Here is a 13,118-nt window from a genome sequence, read left to right as displayed (position 1 = left end):
CAGAAAACCAGTTTGTCAGGTTAGAGAATTACTTCCCTTTATTTAAAATCCAAATTGATGAATATGAAAAATGTCTATAATGGTACCCCTTTTAAGACACATTTTTTTCTGCATCTGAACCAGGCAGTTGCATATCCATCTCCTATATGCTGCAAAGTTACACGAGTTAGTGGAGAAGCAGTGACTACCAATTTAAAGTCATTGTTATGACTGGAAATAGTAACTTTTAACAAATGACATATTATGACTATGTAACTTACCATTTGCAAAATCATCAGAAATGTAATAATGAACTGATTGTGCTGCTGTCTTGTTTTCATCATCATAATCAGGGCGTTCAGTGTCAATTGTTACAAAATTTGACTGGTTAGGACCGCAAGTAGTGTAGCAGTAAAGATTGAGAAAGTTACGATAACACGATGGACATCTTGACAACATCTGCTGAGGCACCCCCATGTTAGCTTGTAATGTTTTCAACTGAGAAGTGTCACAGCATAGAGGGGGTGCATCACCTACAATGAATCAAAGCAATGAAATCACTGATGAAATGTTGATTTAAAATAAGGAAAACATGATTATTTTTTTGGCAAGATATATATTGATGGCTTTATCAATAACTTTTTTATTTGCAATGTATGATATTGTTTGAGTTGTGTTTAAGTACAATTCTGTGCATTGGTGACGTAGATATTTTTTGACTGCTTAGATAAGGAAAAAGTTTGGGAAAATTTTCCCACCATTTTTCCTTAGTGCATTTCAACTGCATTTGAACTATCTATAACTTTAAAGGGCAAACTTTACAAATACTTTGACAGTAATCTCTTGAGGTTATGAAGTATAAATACTTGGAGAATGCAATAAAATCTCTGTGTATTTTAAATTCATGTGCCACTCCTTATACCCATTTTGCCTGATTCTTAGATGGAGAAGTACTTAAGTTGAAATTGCTGTCTATTAAATCTTTCCTAAAATATTCCATAATATTTCTTCCAATAGGAACATCTCTCATGTCATGGAGGATCACCTGTTTCATACACATAAGACATTTTTTCGAATGAGCTACAGAAATAATAAAGAGCTGTGCCAGGCCAGTCAGCTGATATACCAAACAATAAGTTTAATACTAGTCTCTATATCCCTTTATTGTTCATTTTTTGATGATATTAGCTACACCTACATACCCATTGATGCTTGAAGCATCAAAATCTTTTCAATACTTTTATAATAAATAGATAATTGATACATAATGATGGCAAGTATGTCACACTGGGCAATTTCTATGGTTTAATATGTAATTTTTTATGGAAAAAATGCCAAACTCTCAAAGATGAAATCAAAAGCTTAAGAGACAACGAAAGGAAATCCATGACTATAGATACAAAGAATATCCTTAAGTTTTGTGGTATATGTTGAAGACGTTTTTCAGTTAAAGCGCAAAAACAGAAAAAAATCCTCCTCCTTTTTTTAAATGCAAAAAGTTTTTTAACTCAAAAAATTAACATTTCAAATAAATGTAAATTCAAAGGAAGCCTTCTTTCATCAATACCAACGACTGATCAAAGTATTACTTGGATTGCTAAAAGCAATTTACAGTTATTCTACCAGTGTTGACAACAGACGGACGGACAGCAGTATACCATAGTACATCCTGTCAAAATTGATGGGCTTATAAAAATGGAAATTTTTTAAACAAGTATGTTTTGGGCATGAAAATTGATACCCCACAAACAATAATACTTTCACAGTGTTTTTACAAAGGAAACTCGTATAGAACTATTCATTAAAAATTACTTGTTATAAGGTCTTGACAATATGTCTGTAATATTTCCATTCCTTCTGGGTCAGTCAAGGGTTTGGGTGGTCCATCATATTTACAATTGACTTTTTTTTGTGATCCAGGCTGGGATGGACCACACTCTCCATACATTGCACATTGCCCAGCTCCATTGACCTTAAAAGATAAAAGAAGAAAAGACAAGGTAAAGGTAATTTCAAGGCAGGGCACATGTAAAGGCAAGGTAAAGGACAGGTAAGTCTGTAAAGTAATGGTAAGGTAAAGGCCAGGTTAAGGAACAGGTAGGATGCAAAGTAAAGGCAAGGTTAAGGTAAAGTAAAGGAAATACATGTACAGGCAATGTTATGAACAGTATAGCTCGAAAGGTAAAGGTGATACATGTAAAGGCAAGGTAACAAACAGGCATGTCTGTAAGGTAATGGCATGGCAGAGGTAAGATAAAGGTAATGCATGTAAAGGCAACGTCACGAACAGGAAAGTCTGTAAGGTAAAGGCAAGGCAGAGGTAAGGTAAAGGTAATGAACAGGTAAGCCTGTAAGGTAAGAGTTAGGTAAAGATAATACATGTAAAGGCAAGGTAATGAATAGGCAAATCTGTAAGGTAAAGGCAAGATATAGGTAATACATGTAAAGACAAGGTAAGGAACATGTAGTCTGTAAGGTAAGAGCAATGTAAAGGTAAAACATGTAACAGCAGGGTAGTGCACAGGTGAGTCTGTAAGGTTAGAGTAAGGTAAAAGTAAAACATGCAAATGCCAAGTAACAAAAAAGTAAGCCTGTAAGGTAAGAGTAAGGTAAAGGTAAAACATGTAAAGGCCTGTAAGGTAAAGGCAAAGTAAAGTTAAAGTAAAATTAATAAATGTTAAGGGAAGATGAAGGTAAGATTTATTTAATATTGATGAATACACATGCATGTACAAAAATGTACAAGTAAACAATGAACAAATCTCTGTAGAGCTTAATCATCATCTGCTTCACTTAGTGGTGAAAAAGGCCTGATTTTCCAAGTTGGAAAATCTATGAAACACCTTATTAAAGTAGACAAATGTGGGACGCTACTGGCACCCACAGAGGTATCAATCTCATGCTTCAAGACCAATACCTTAACCACTGAGCCATCCTTTCCAGTGGCAGATTCAGGGAATCCCCAAAGGGGTGGACCCTAAGGGAAAACCTTACCAGGCCCCTCCCAAAAAAATATCCCTTGTTAAACACATTATAATGCACACATTAACACACAAAAATACACTATTTTCAATTTGCATATTGATAAGGGACCCCCCTTTGGATCCGCCTATGCTGTCCCCTGATGATATTTAACATGAACAATTCTGTAAAGTCTTTTGTACATTTTTGTTTATTTTTCAAAATTTGTCAAATAACTGCACCTTTAACAAGATACTTCCAGAGAATTCAAGAAAGATAACTCTGCAAATAATTAAGAGATCAATCCTATAATATTACAAGAAGGGAATTCTTGCAGGAAGGATTAAACGATCACACATGATGGTGGCTTTTGGATAATGTAAAAAAAACGTTTATGCATTTATCTCCTGTCACCCACAGAGACTTGCTCCCACTATCAAATATATATATAAGAATGTTTTTGTTTCACTGAATATTTGATTGTGGGAGTCCAAGCCTCGGTTGTCACCTTTGAAAGTGTAACCAAGGGAACTAAGATTCTAGAGGAAATCAAAAGAATGTAATCCAGGGACAAAGACCAGATATGAAAAACAGACAAACACAACAAAGAACATAAAGTGACTAAAATAAAACATATAAAGTATCAAAAGCAAATGAGCAACTGGGACTTCATAATGATAATGAAATATTGAAGTGTCTAATTATTTCTTTTAAAAACTGGGTGTTTTTGGAAAGAAAAGGGATAAATTATTCTCCTATTTTACTTAATTTTTTCAACAATTTAAAACTACCATAATCAAACATGTTTGACTGGTGCTTTATGATCATGGGACAAAACACAATGGCTAATCAGGAAATCTTAAGTACACAAAATCTCACAAGTTACCGAGTTACTCCATTATCTTAAAATAACACTGTAAGATAGGTCAAAATGGTTAATCAATGAATGGAGTCAAGGGCTTTAACCTTAAGGTAAAAAGGAAAATATGAATTCATATCCAGACAAACAGCAGGTATCCTTTACGCACAAATAATACTAAACAAGTCAGGTCATTTGTGATACTTTTCCAATATATCCATAGGGCAAAAAATAATGCCCGTTTCCTGCTACCCAACTTTACTTACCCTAGTTTTTGTGCCTACCCTAAATATTTTATGGTAATTTTGGCTCAAGCACTTGTTTCCCCATTTAAACTCAATGTAAATTGTTTTTGAAAATTTAAATGAATTCCCTACCTACCTGCCCTATTTTTTTTTCTTGCTGGTAGCAGGAAACAAGACTATTAATTGTTTTGCCTAAGCTAGCATATTTAAAGTTAAACCAGAAAAAAGGACCCTTTTTTATTGCTTAAATAATACTGTGAAATCTGAATAAACTGAAATCCTCTATACAACTGTAGATTAATCAAAAATATTGAAATAATTAAAGAAATTGGGTTTTTTGGCATGAAATCTTATTAGTAAAACAAATACAGTATAACCTGCCTAAACCAAACCCTGTATAGTCATAAAACCTATCTAAACCAGACACTATCAAAATGTCCCTTTAAATTAATTTTAATGTATTTTTAACCTAATGGTAAACCAAACAGAGTCTCAAAAAAAAAGTAGAGGCTCAAGAGAGCCTGAATCGCTCACCTGGTTAACTATTTGCTTATTTGAAAAACTTGAGGAATGAGACAGGCTAAGTTAAAATCAACTAAATTGTCAAATGCTGGAAATGCTTTTCATAGCATTATAATAACCTGAACCAGAATTTTGCTAAAGGTTACAATTTTTAAATTTTTTTCAAAACCCTGTCTTATGACCCCTAAGTTTCATTTTTAGTATAGTCAGCCATATCTATTCATGGATTAAAAATCACAACAGTCATTTTGAGCACAATACACTAAAGAACTATCATGCTTATTTTCACTCAATGATCTTAAATGGTTTTAGAGAAGAAGATTTTCAAAGTTGTACCAGTGAAAAACAAAACAACAAAAAAACTATTTCAGGGGTTGTAACTCCTACATTAGTCAATGAATGGTTTTGAATATTTTGGCATAGGTCCTTCTAATGATGCTTAACAATTTTACCCATGCCAGAAATTTGCTAAAGGCAATGGTTTATGAGTAATTTGCAAAAAACTGCCATCTGACCCCTATGTTGTATTTTTAGTAATGGCGGTCATGTTTTTTCATGAATCAACAATCCCAAGATTCATTTTGTGTGGGATACCCTAAGGAACATATATGCCAACTTTCATTGAATTCTGTGCAACGGATTTTGAGAAGAAGATTTTCAAAGTTGCACATGCAAAAAAACTGTTCCAGGGGCCATAACTCCTACATCAGTTGACCAATCATTTTTAAAATTTTGGTATAGGTCCATCTCATGATGCTGAACAATATTACCCTGTCAAAAATTTGCTAAAGGCAACGGTTTTTGAGTTATTTGCAAAAAAACTGCAATCTGACCTCTATGTTCTATTTTCTATTAGTAACAGTGGCCATGTTTTTTCATGGATCAAAAATCCCAACAGTCACTTTGTGCAAAACACTCTAAGAAACAATCATGCCAAGTTTAGAACCTGTCAGTCCAGTAGTTTCAGAGGAGAAGACTTTTAAAATTTGTCCACAACGACGACAACAACTATGCCGCCGACGACGATGATGGACGCCAAGTGATGGCATAAGCTCACTTGGCCTTTGGCCAGGTGAGCTAAAAATATGTTTATACAGATAAAAATTATTTTGAGATAAATACTGTAATCTGATTGGTTAAAACAACTTTGTTATATCTCAATGGATAAAAAATACTGACATACGCCTATTCAGTTAAATTCAGTTAAACTCGGAATGACTTTTCTCATATTTAAAGATAAAATATGTTTTAAAATTAATTTGCAAGAATTGGCTATGATAAAAAAAAATTCTATTGAAAAATGACATATAAAATTTTCCATGTGCATATTTTGTTTATTGCACTTCGCCAATTCTTAAATAATGAGATTGGATATGGTGAATATGTCAACCAGACAACAACCCGGGCACTAGTATGAAAAATGTCAGCTAAGGGCCACCCATTGGTCTTCACTGAACTAGGAAACCAAATTTTAAAGTTCAAAAAAGGTTCAGTCAGTACATGTTTCACTATAAATGACACCTCCCCATGTGACCCTGTCAATATCAGAACTTATCAATATACGTTTCTTTTTGCTGAGGAAACAAACCTGCCAAGTTTTCAAAAGGCAAATGCTTGGGATTTGGCAAAAGTTGGGAAGAATAAAGAAAAAAACAATAAATTGAAGGAAACTGCCATCAAATCAGCTTCAAAATATATGGGGTTGGCACTCCTAAGAAAATTTCAACACTGAACTGAAGGATTCTCTGTAGCATGAAGTTCAGACAATCCACTAAGTCTACCATATGCAAACAAACATGCATGTTTTCTCCTGTTTTTTTTTTGCATTAATAACATGATTTTCCATTATTTTTTTTTCTCAATCACCTTGGCAATTTATTTTCATAATAAACCCTCTGATTCAATGAATTGTATTAAGCCATTAACACTTTCCTTCAAGAGATTTAAGGCGGTAGACCTAGGGGAAGGGACAAATCTCTTACAAATCATTGGTATATTTATATTCAGCATTTTACATCAATGTTGTGTAAGCGTTAAAATGACTTAGACTGATTTCACTCTATTTCAAATGAAAGCTTGATAGGCTTCGGTAAAATTAAAAATAATACAAACATATCACTGATTTCAAGAGTTATGTCCCTTACCCTAGGTCTACCTCCTTAACTGATATGTCATTTCTTACACAAGTGATTCCAGTCAAAAATTCAAAATGTTCTAGATCATTCAAATTTGTCTAAAAAAGCTCAAACTTGTTGGAAGTATTCAAAACTGGCAAGGTTTCTTCAGAAAACAGCCTGTAGAGACTGGTTCATGGATACCCAGGAGATAGCTAGGGGATTCAAAAGGAAAAATATGCATTTTTTGACAATTTTTTCACTGAAAACTGGCTTCCAATTTTTTTTTAAAATCAGTTTTAAATGGTCAGGTCAGAAACCTGCTAAATCCATAAAAATTTATATAGCCATTGAACAAATTTCTAGGCTTCTTGACTCCAGATTATGCTGTCCTTAGGATTTCTTTTTTGGCCCCAACAGCCCAAAAAATTGTCAATCATTTGGTTGTAAGCCTTTCAAGTCAATTTAGCCAGAATATGCACAGAAATCCATGGATAATATCCTCTAAAAGCCATAGAAAGGATGGGTTTAAAAGAAGAAGCTTCAAAATGTGTCATTATAAAGTACAGGGTTACTTAAGGTGTCATTATAAAGTAAAGGGTTACAAAAGGTGTCATTATACAGTAAAGGGTTATAAAAGGTGTCATTATAAAGTAAAGGGTTACTTAAGGTGTCATTATAAAGTAAAGGGTTACAAAAGGTGTCATTATACAGTAAAGGGTTACAAAATGTGTCATTATACAGTAAAGGGTTACTTAAGGTGTCATTATACAGTAAAGGGTTACAAAAGGTGTCATTATAAAGGAAAGGGTTACAAAAGGTGTCATTATAAAGTAAAGGGTTACTTAAGGTGTCATTAAACAGTAAAGGGTTACAAAAGGTGTCATTATAAAGTAAAGGGTTACAAAAGGTGTCATTATACAGTAAAGTGTTACAAAAGGTGTCATTATAAAGGAAAGGGTTGCAAAAGGTGTCATTATAAAGTAAAGGGTTACAAAAGGTGTCATTATACAGTAAAGGGTTACAAAAGGTGTCATTATACAGTAAAGGGTTACAAAAAGTGTCATTATACAGTAAAAGGTTATTATGACAATCTTATATGATAGACATCACTACTATCATTTCCTCAATTAGGTCAATTGCAGTTGACATAAGGTATATCCTTAATGCACTAGCATAAGGGCAACATATGTTCAGTACAACAGGGTAAACTAACTGCAGAAGACTCCAGAAACAAGATGTTTAAAGTATTACAAACAGGGATTCAATATGTCTTTTACTGGACAAAAAAAAACCGATTAGGTCATGACTCTCTTAAAGAACAAGTCAATATCTTAATGGGTGTCAGCAAAAAGTCTGGAGTAATTGATAAAAAAAAAAATGATTTGTTTAAAAATTGTCCTGTATCAAATTTTTAAGAAGTGACACTGACCTCGGACCTACAAATCTTGTCATACTTTCTATCATCCAATCTGACCTGTGACCTCTGACCTACAAATCTTGTCTTACTATCTATCATCCAATCTTTACTTCTGGACTTGTAACAGGATATTATTATGTAAATATAATTATAATATGGGATGATCATGTAGATCAACTGATGAACTCTCATAATAAGTGTCCTCAAACTGACCTTGAATATTAACATATTTCAATGCACTGAGAATTATACATGTATACCTGTCAATAATTATCTAATGACCATGAGATAAGTTCAAATTGACACTTTCATCGAGGTTTGACAGCTTCAACACTAATGTCCATCACAAGCGATAAGATATGCATCATGGTGTTACATCAAAATTCAGGATTATACCAAGGGCGTAGTGGCAAGTTTGGCAGGTATGGCATTTGTTGTACAATAAAGGGACAACCATTTGGTATTGTGGGGGAGCTTTGGAAGATTGATTAATATTCAAATATTCATTTACAAGTCCCGAACAATAAAATTTGTGTTCCTTGACACAGCCCAATAACTCTAAACATATTAATTTTTGTGGTTGCTAATTTTCGTGGATCCTGTAAAGTGCACATATTCGCTGGTATCAATTTTCATGGTTTCAAAAATATGATTAACATTATATAGTGTTAAAAATAAATTTTGTGTGTACAATTTTTTGCAGTTCTCTGTCTACCATGAAAATAGCGAAAATTAGTACACCATGAAAATTGGTACATTTACAATATTTGTTTTCATTTCGGAATTCCTATCACCTGCAGCTTAAATTATTTTTTTATCCAGATAAAAAGATAAATCATTTTTCATTCAAAGAAATATTGTTTGTTTGTTTGTTTGTACGGGTTTAACGTCCGAGCAGCAATATTTCAGCTATATTCAGACAATGAACATGAAATGGATGATAAAATGAACATGAAATAAAAAATGGGATGGGACACAAGGATTATAGGGTTAACAAATTTTGATTGCCACAAGACAAAAGGGAGGGATGGGTAGGGTCAGGCATTTTAGCCTCCTGTGGCGGAGCGCAAACATTCCTACTCCTATTGAATACTACAGCAGGGTTCTTTAATGTGCAAAGAACGTGGCAACTTTCCCAACACGGTACACCACTATGGTTTGCAGTCAAGTTTTCTGTATTATAGCCTGACAACCCCAGCGTGTAACACACCAGGGGTACCCCATTCCACCACCTAAGGCACATATCCCAGTTGCTCTGTGGGCAGAGCACCTAGCCCCCGGCTAGGTTTCTGAGCACTATTTAGTCGCCTTTTACGACAAGCTTAGTGCTGCTGAAGGCCTATTCTTTTCTATACAGTGCAGATCAATAATGAATATATTTTTATTCTCATCCTACTGACCCCCCCCCCCAACCCACTCATTTAGCATGCTGTATAAAACAGGCATTTCACTAGTATGATAAGTAAGAATTCAAAATATTTATTTAAACAGACTATACTTTACTAGAACTTAATTTAAAATGGGCTGTAAGAATGATCAGCGTTGAAATTCATAAATTTGGAAAATGGGGTCCAGGACACCACCATTCAACATGAATGCTGAATTTGACATCTACAACAAACACTACATATACATGTGTCTTGAAGATGTTTTAAGCTAATAATCCGTTTTGCCGTTTTGGGATTCGGTGGTGGTCAAAACAAAAAATATCTCCAGCGCCGAATTCCAACAGGGATTAGTTTTAAGTCAACCATATATGTGAATTTTTTCATCTTTCCCGTGTTATAATCAAAAACAAATGACCTCCACCTAATACCTTGTCCGCCAAACTGACTGACGCGCCTGACTGCTTATAGGCTACGGTTCACTTTGACTAAGAGGAGAATAATTTAGGGATTCAAGAAGACAGCTTTGAAATCCTTCAGAGAGGATGATTATTGCTGGGGAGTGAAGTGTTCAAATTGTAACCATGATTTTCATTTATAATTTACACTATACAATCCCTGTATAGGGTTAATAGGGTTAACACCACCAAACATCTATTTTTTCTCTTCAAAACAAAAATCAAGTGGTGACCCGAGGTTCATTTGCTAGCCGTAGTAAAACAATGATAAAATGGAGTTGCCGTCGTGATTTATTTCGATTGTAATGGGACTAGTTTCTTCATATTGTTGAATACACAAAACAAAAAGATGGATTCTGGCCCCCGGAATTTCCCCTAGATGCTGCCACTGTGTACAAGAATATTGAAATCATCAAATAGTGCCAGTATATATATAAGAATACGAAAACCCATATCAGAAACGTTTAGAAAGAAATGTGTCGTGTCGAGAATATAAATTGTCAGAACCAAGAAAATATAAAGCATATTAACTTCAACGTGGTAATCAATTACTTTAATAATTCGATTTATACCACACCCTATACAGATAATGAACGTGAATATGTCCAAACATATCGTTCTTGGATACACGTTTACCCCAACAAATAAACTTTTATATATCTTCAATGGTTGAAATTTTCAGTTGACGACTTTTTTTGTTTATCATATATTCATAGGTATATATCGAACCCTTGTATTACGAGTTAGTCAATTTTGTGTGAAAATAGCTATTTTATACAACAATGCTATTCATTTTAAAAACTTTCTTTGAGAAAGAGAAAATACTGACATATTGCCAGTGACAGATCTGAAGGGTTCAAAGGGTTGGACCGCTTTGGCTTTCAAAGTTTTTTTTTTCAAATTTCTGGCAAAATCGGTAAATGATAGCCTGGAACACCTCTTTTTTTTCTTTTTATACACTTCTGATTTCGCCCCTGCCCATTGGTACATGTATCTTCGATACAGTAACATGAATCGATCTTGAATACAAACAAATCAAAGATCTCGAGCAGCTTTACATTATTGTATGTACGTCTGTAATATAACGTTGTTTTATTGACTGCATGCATACAGTATGGTTTATTGAAATACGTGTAGTTATTTTTGAAAATGTTTGTGAGTAATTTGGCGCACTGCACTAACATTACATAATTGTAAATGAAGAAATTAGCATGATTATATTCAGAACCTTATAACTTACACTTATGTGGTTTAAAACAGTTTTTTTTGACTTACTTAAATAAAAACAGCACGAACTTGTGTGATATCACGTCTCAAAATAGAATATTCTGTTACATGAATCTGTTTACAAATCATTTACACTGACATTTAGTGTGTGTGTGTGTGTGTGTGTGTGTGTCATGTAATTATTTAAACTGAGCCAGTTAAGCCATTTCATCGTTGGCAGAGGTGGAATGGACAAAATTAAGTTTAAGCAAAAATTGTCTTTCTGGATTAACCATATGTGTTTGAAATGTCTAATTGCACGATGTATTTCTTTACCCGTTTGCATTATAGCACAGACCATTTCCTTCTTGAGGGTAGGGAGTTCCTGTGATTTTATTTCGAGTTAGATTTTTTTTTCCGCACAAGCGTGAAAAAAAAAAAAAAAAATACAAGTCATATATTTGAAAAACTACATTGTTAAGCTATGGGGAATTAGAGAATCAAAATTGTTTAAATTTGTCCAGGGCTCCATAGCTGAGTAAAAAAATGTTTTTGCTCAAATTTGGACAGATTTTATTTTCAAATAAATCCCACCCCCTTCAGTATAAAAAAATGGTCGGTGCCTAACCAAGTCGGCAAAATGTAAAGTTATTTGTATGAAATATCTAATCTACAACTATTTTAACTCAAATAATGGCTGAGAAGAAAATTGGGGTGTGGAACATGAATGCGTCAACTTGTGAGTAATAAAAATTACACGAACTTCGTACAGTTTTAAATGACACAAGATTCAGATGCGTGGGATGATAAATCCCTCAACCTACTTAACAAACAAAATTTTACTAACGGAATTTTTTATTTACTTTTCAGAAAGTTTTTTCATAGCAGTATTTGGGGGGGGGGTTGCATGATTTTTTTCTTATTAATAAATGAAATTCTTTTATAATATTTTATTTTTTCCTTCTCTGACTTATTTTTCAAACAAACGAATATTCAAAGCGTAATTAAAACCATTTATTCCAGATTGTATTTTTTCTGTTCCTGCTAAGAGATTATTTAAAAAAAATAGATTTTATACGAGGTCATACGTTTTTTTTCCTATCAAGATAGTTCAATAACTTTGAAGAGAAGCCGGTACTTACCGTTTTTCCAGAATATGCCACAAACAGAATTAAAAATAAAATTTTGTCATCCATACTGTCATAAAGAGTGTTAGTTTCACGTTGTACGAAATAAATTGAATGAAAAAGATTCGTGAATCGTCAATATTTCGTTATCTGTTTGTTTTGCTAGTCGTCAGATGAGAACAAAATGTGGTCTGATATGTGTGTAGGACTAGTCTAAAAATAGATCAAGTTGATACGGCCCTTTATCTGTCTTAAAAACAGTACTTTTCCTGGAGACAAATAGTGAAACGCTTGTTTGATATAGGTAATCAGTAGAAGGGTTATCCAAAGCAGTCCCGTAAATAAGGAACTGTTTGATTCATAGAATAAAATAGGTCAGTAACAGCCTATGTAACGTCACTTTGTTGACCTCAAGAAAATCGGCCGATCTCACAGATTGGTATATAAACTTGGAGAATTTGGAATGTAGCTGTTAAAAGGCGGATAAAGTGAGAAACTAAGGTGAATTGACCGAGAAAACTAGATTTATTACTACGTGCATTATACCCTTCACCAGGAAATACTATCATACTAGGAAAATTAGTTCTTAATTTCAAAATGAGTTTTACAATTATCCCCGACAACACATTTTTTTGTTTTTTTTTTCAACTTTTTTTTTATAGCTAGATATGAAATAATGGCAATTAAGACATTTAGCGCACAAATATAATTTTAACACTTTTAGATTGCGCGACTCAGATTTATACAGAAATGCATTACATGTTGAATCTGACGATAACCAGCTGAGTTCTTTTGTATAAAAAGTCGACGACTCCGAATATATTTTTGAAGTAAATTACTTA

At 33.6% G+C, this 13,118-nt stretch overlaps 1 protein-coding gene across 2 annotated transcripts in view; it reads right to left on the bottom strand.

The window, feature by feature from the left end:
• Window positions 1-12,480, bottom strand: part of LOC148598125 (NPC intracellular cholesterol transporter 1-like) — a 48,128-nt gene extending 35,648 nt beyond the window's left edge. Inside the window, exons 1-3 of one of the 2 annotated variants that reach the window (XM_088560433.1) lie at window positions 12,292-12,480; window positions 1,792-1,951; window positions 261-512 (exon numbers count right to left, since the gene is read on the bottom strand). In XM_088560433.1, coding sequence (XP_088416559.1) covers window positions 261-512; window positions 1,792-1,951; window positions 12,292-12,345 — 466 coding nt within the window. In that variant the 5' untranslated portion in view covers window positions 12,346-12,480. Of the gene's footprint in view, window positions 1-260; window positions 513-1,791; window positions 1,952-9,916; window positions 10,049-12,291 lie in introns of those variants that run through there. The other variant, XM_088560434.1, reaches the window with a different exon arrangement.
• Window positions 12,481-13,118: the final 638 nt, after the last annotated feature.

The sequence above is a fragment of the Perna viridis genome, chromosome 14, assembly GCF_037379345.1.
Source record: "Perna viridis isolate PV_CMFRI_1.1 ecotype Kerala chromosome 14, ASM3737934v1, whole genome shotgun sequence".
In the NCBI taxonomy this organism is placed as follows: Eukaryota; Metazoa; Mollusca; class Bivalvia; order Mytilida; family Mytilidae; genus Perna; species Perna viridis.
Note: the sequence above shows the minus strand (reverse complement) of the source record. Positions and strands in the feature narration are given on the sequence as shown.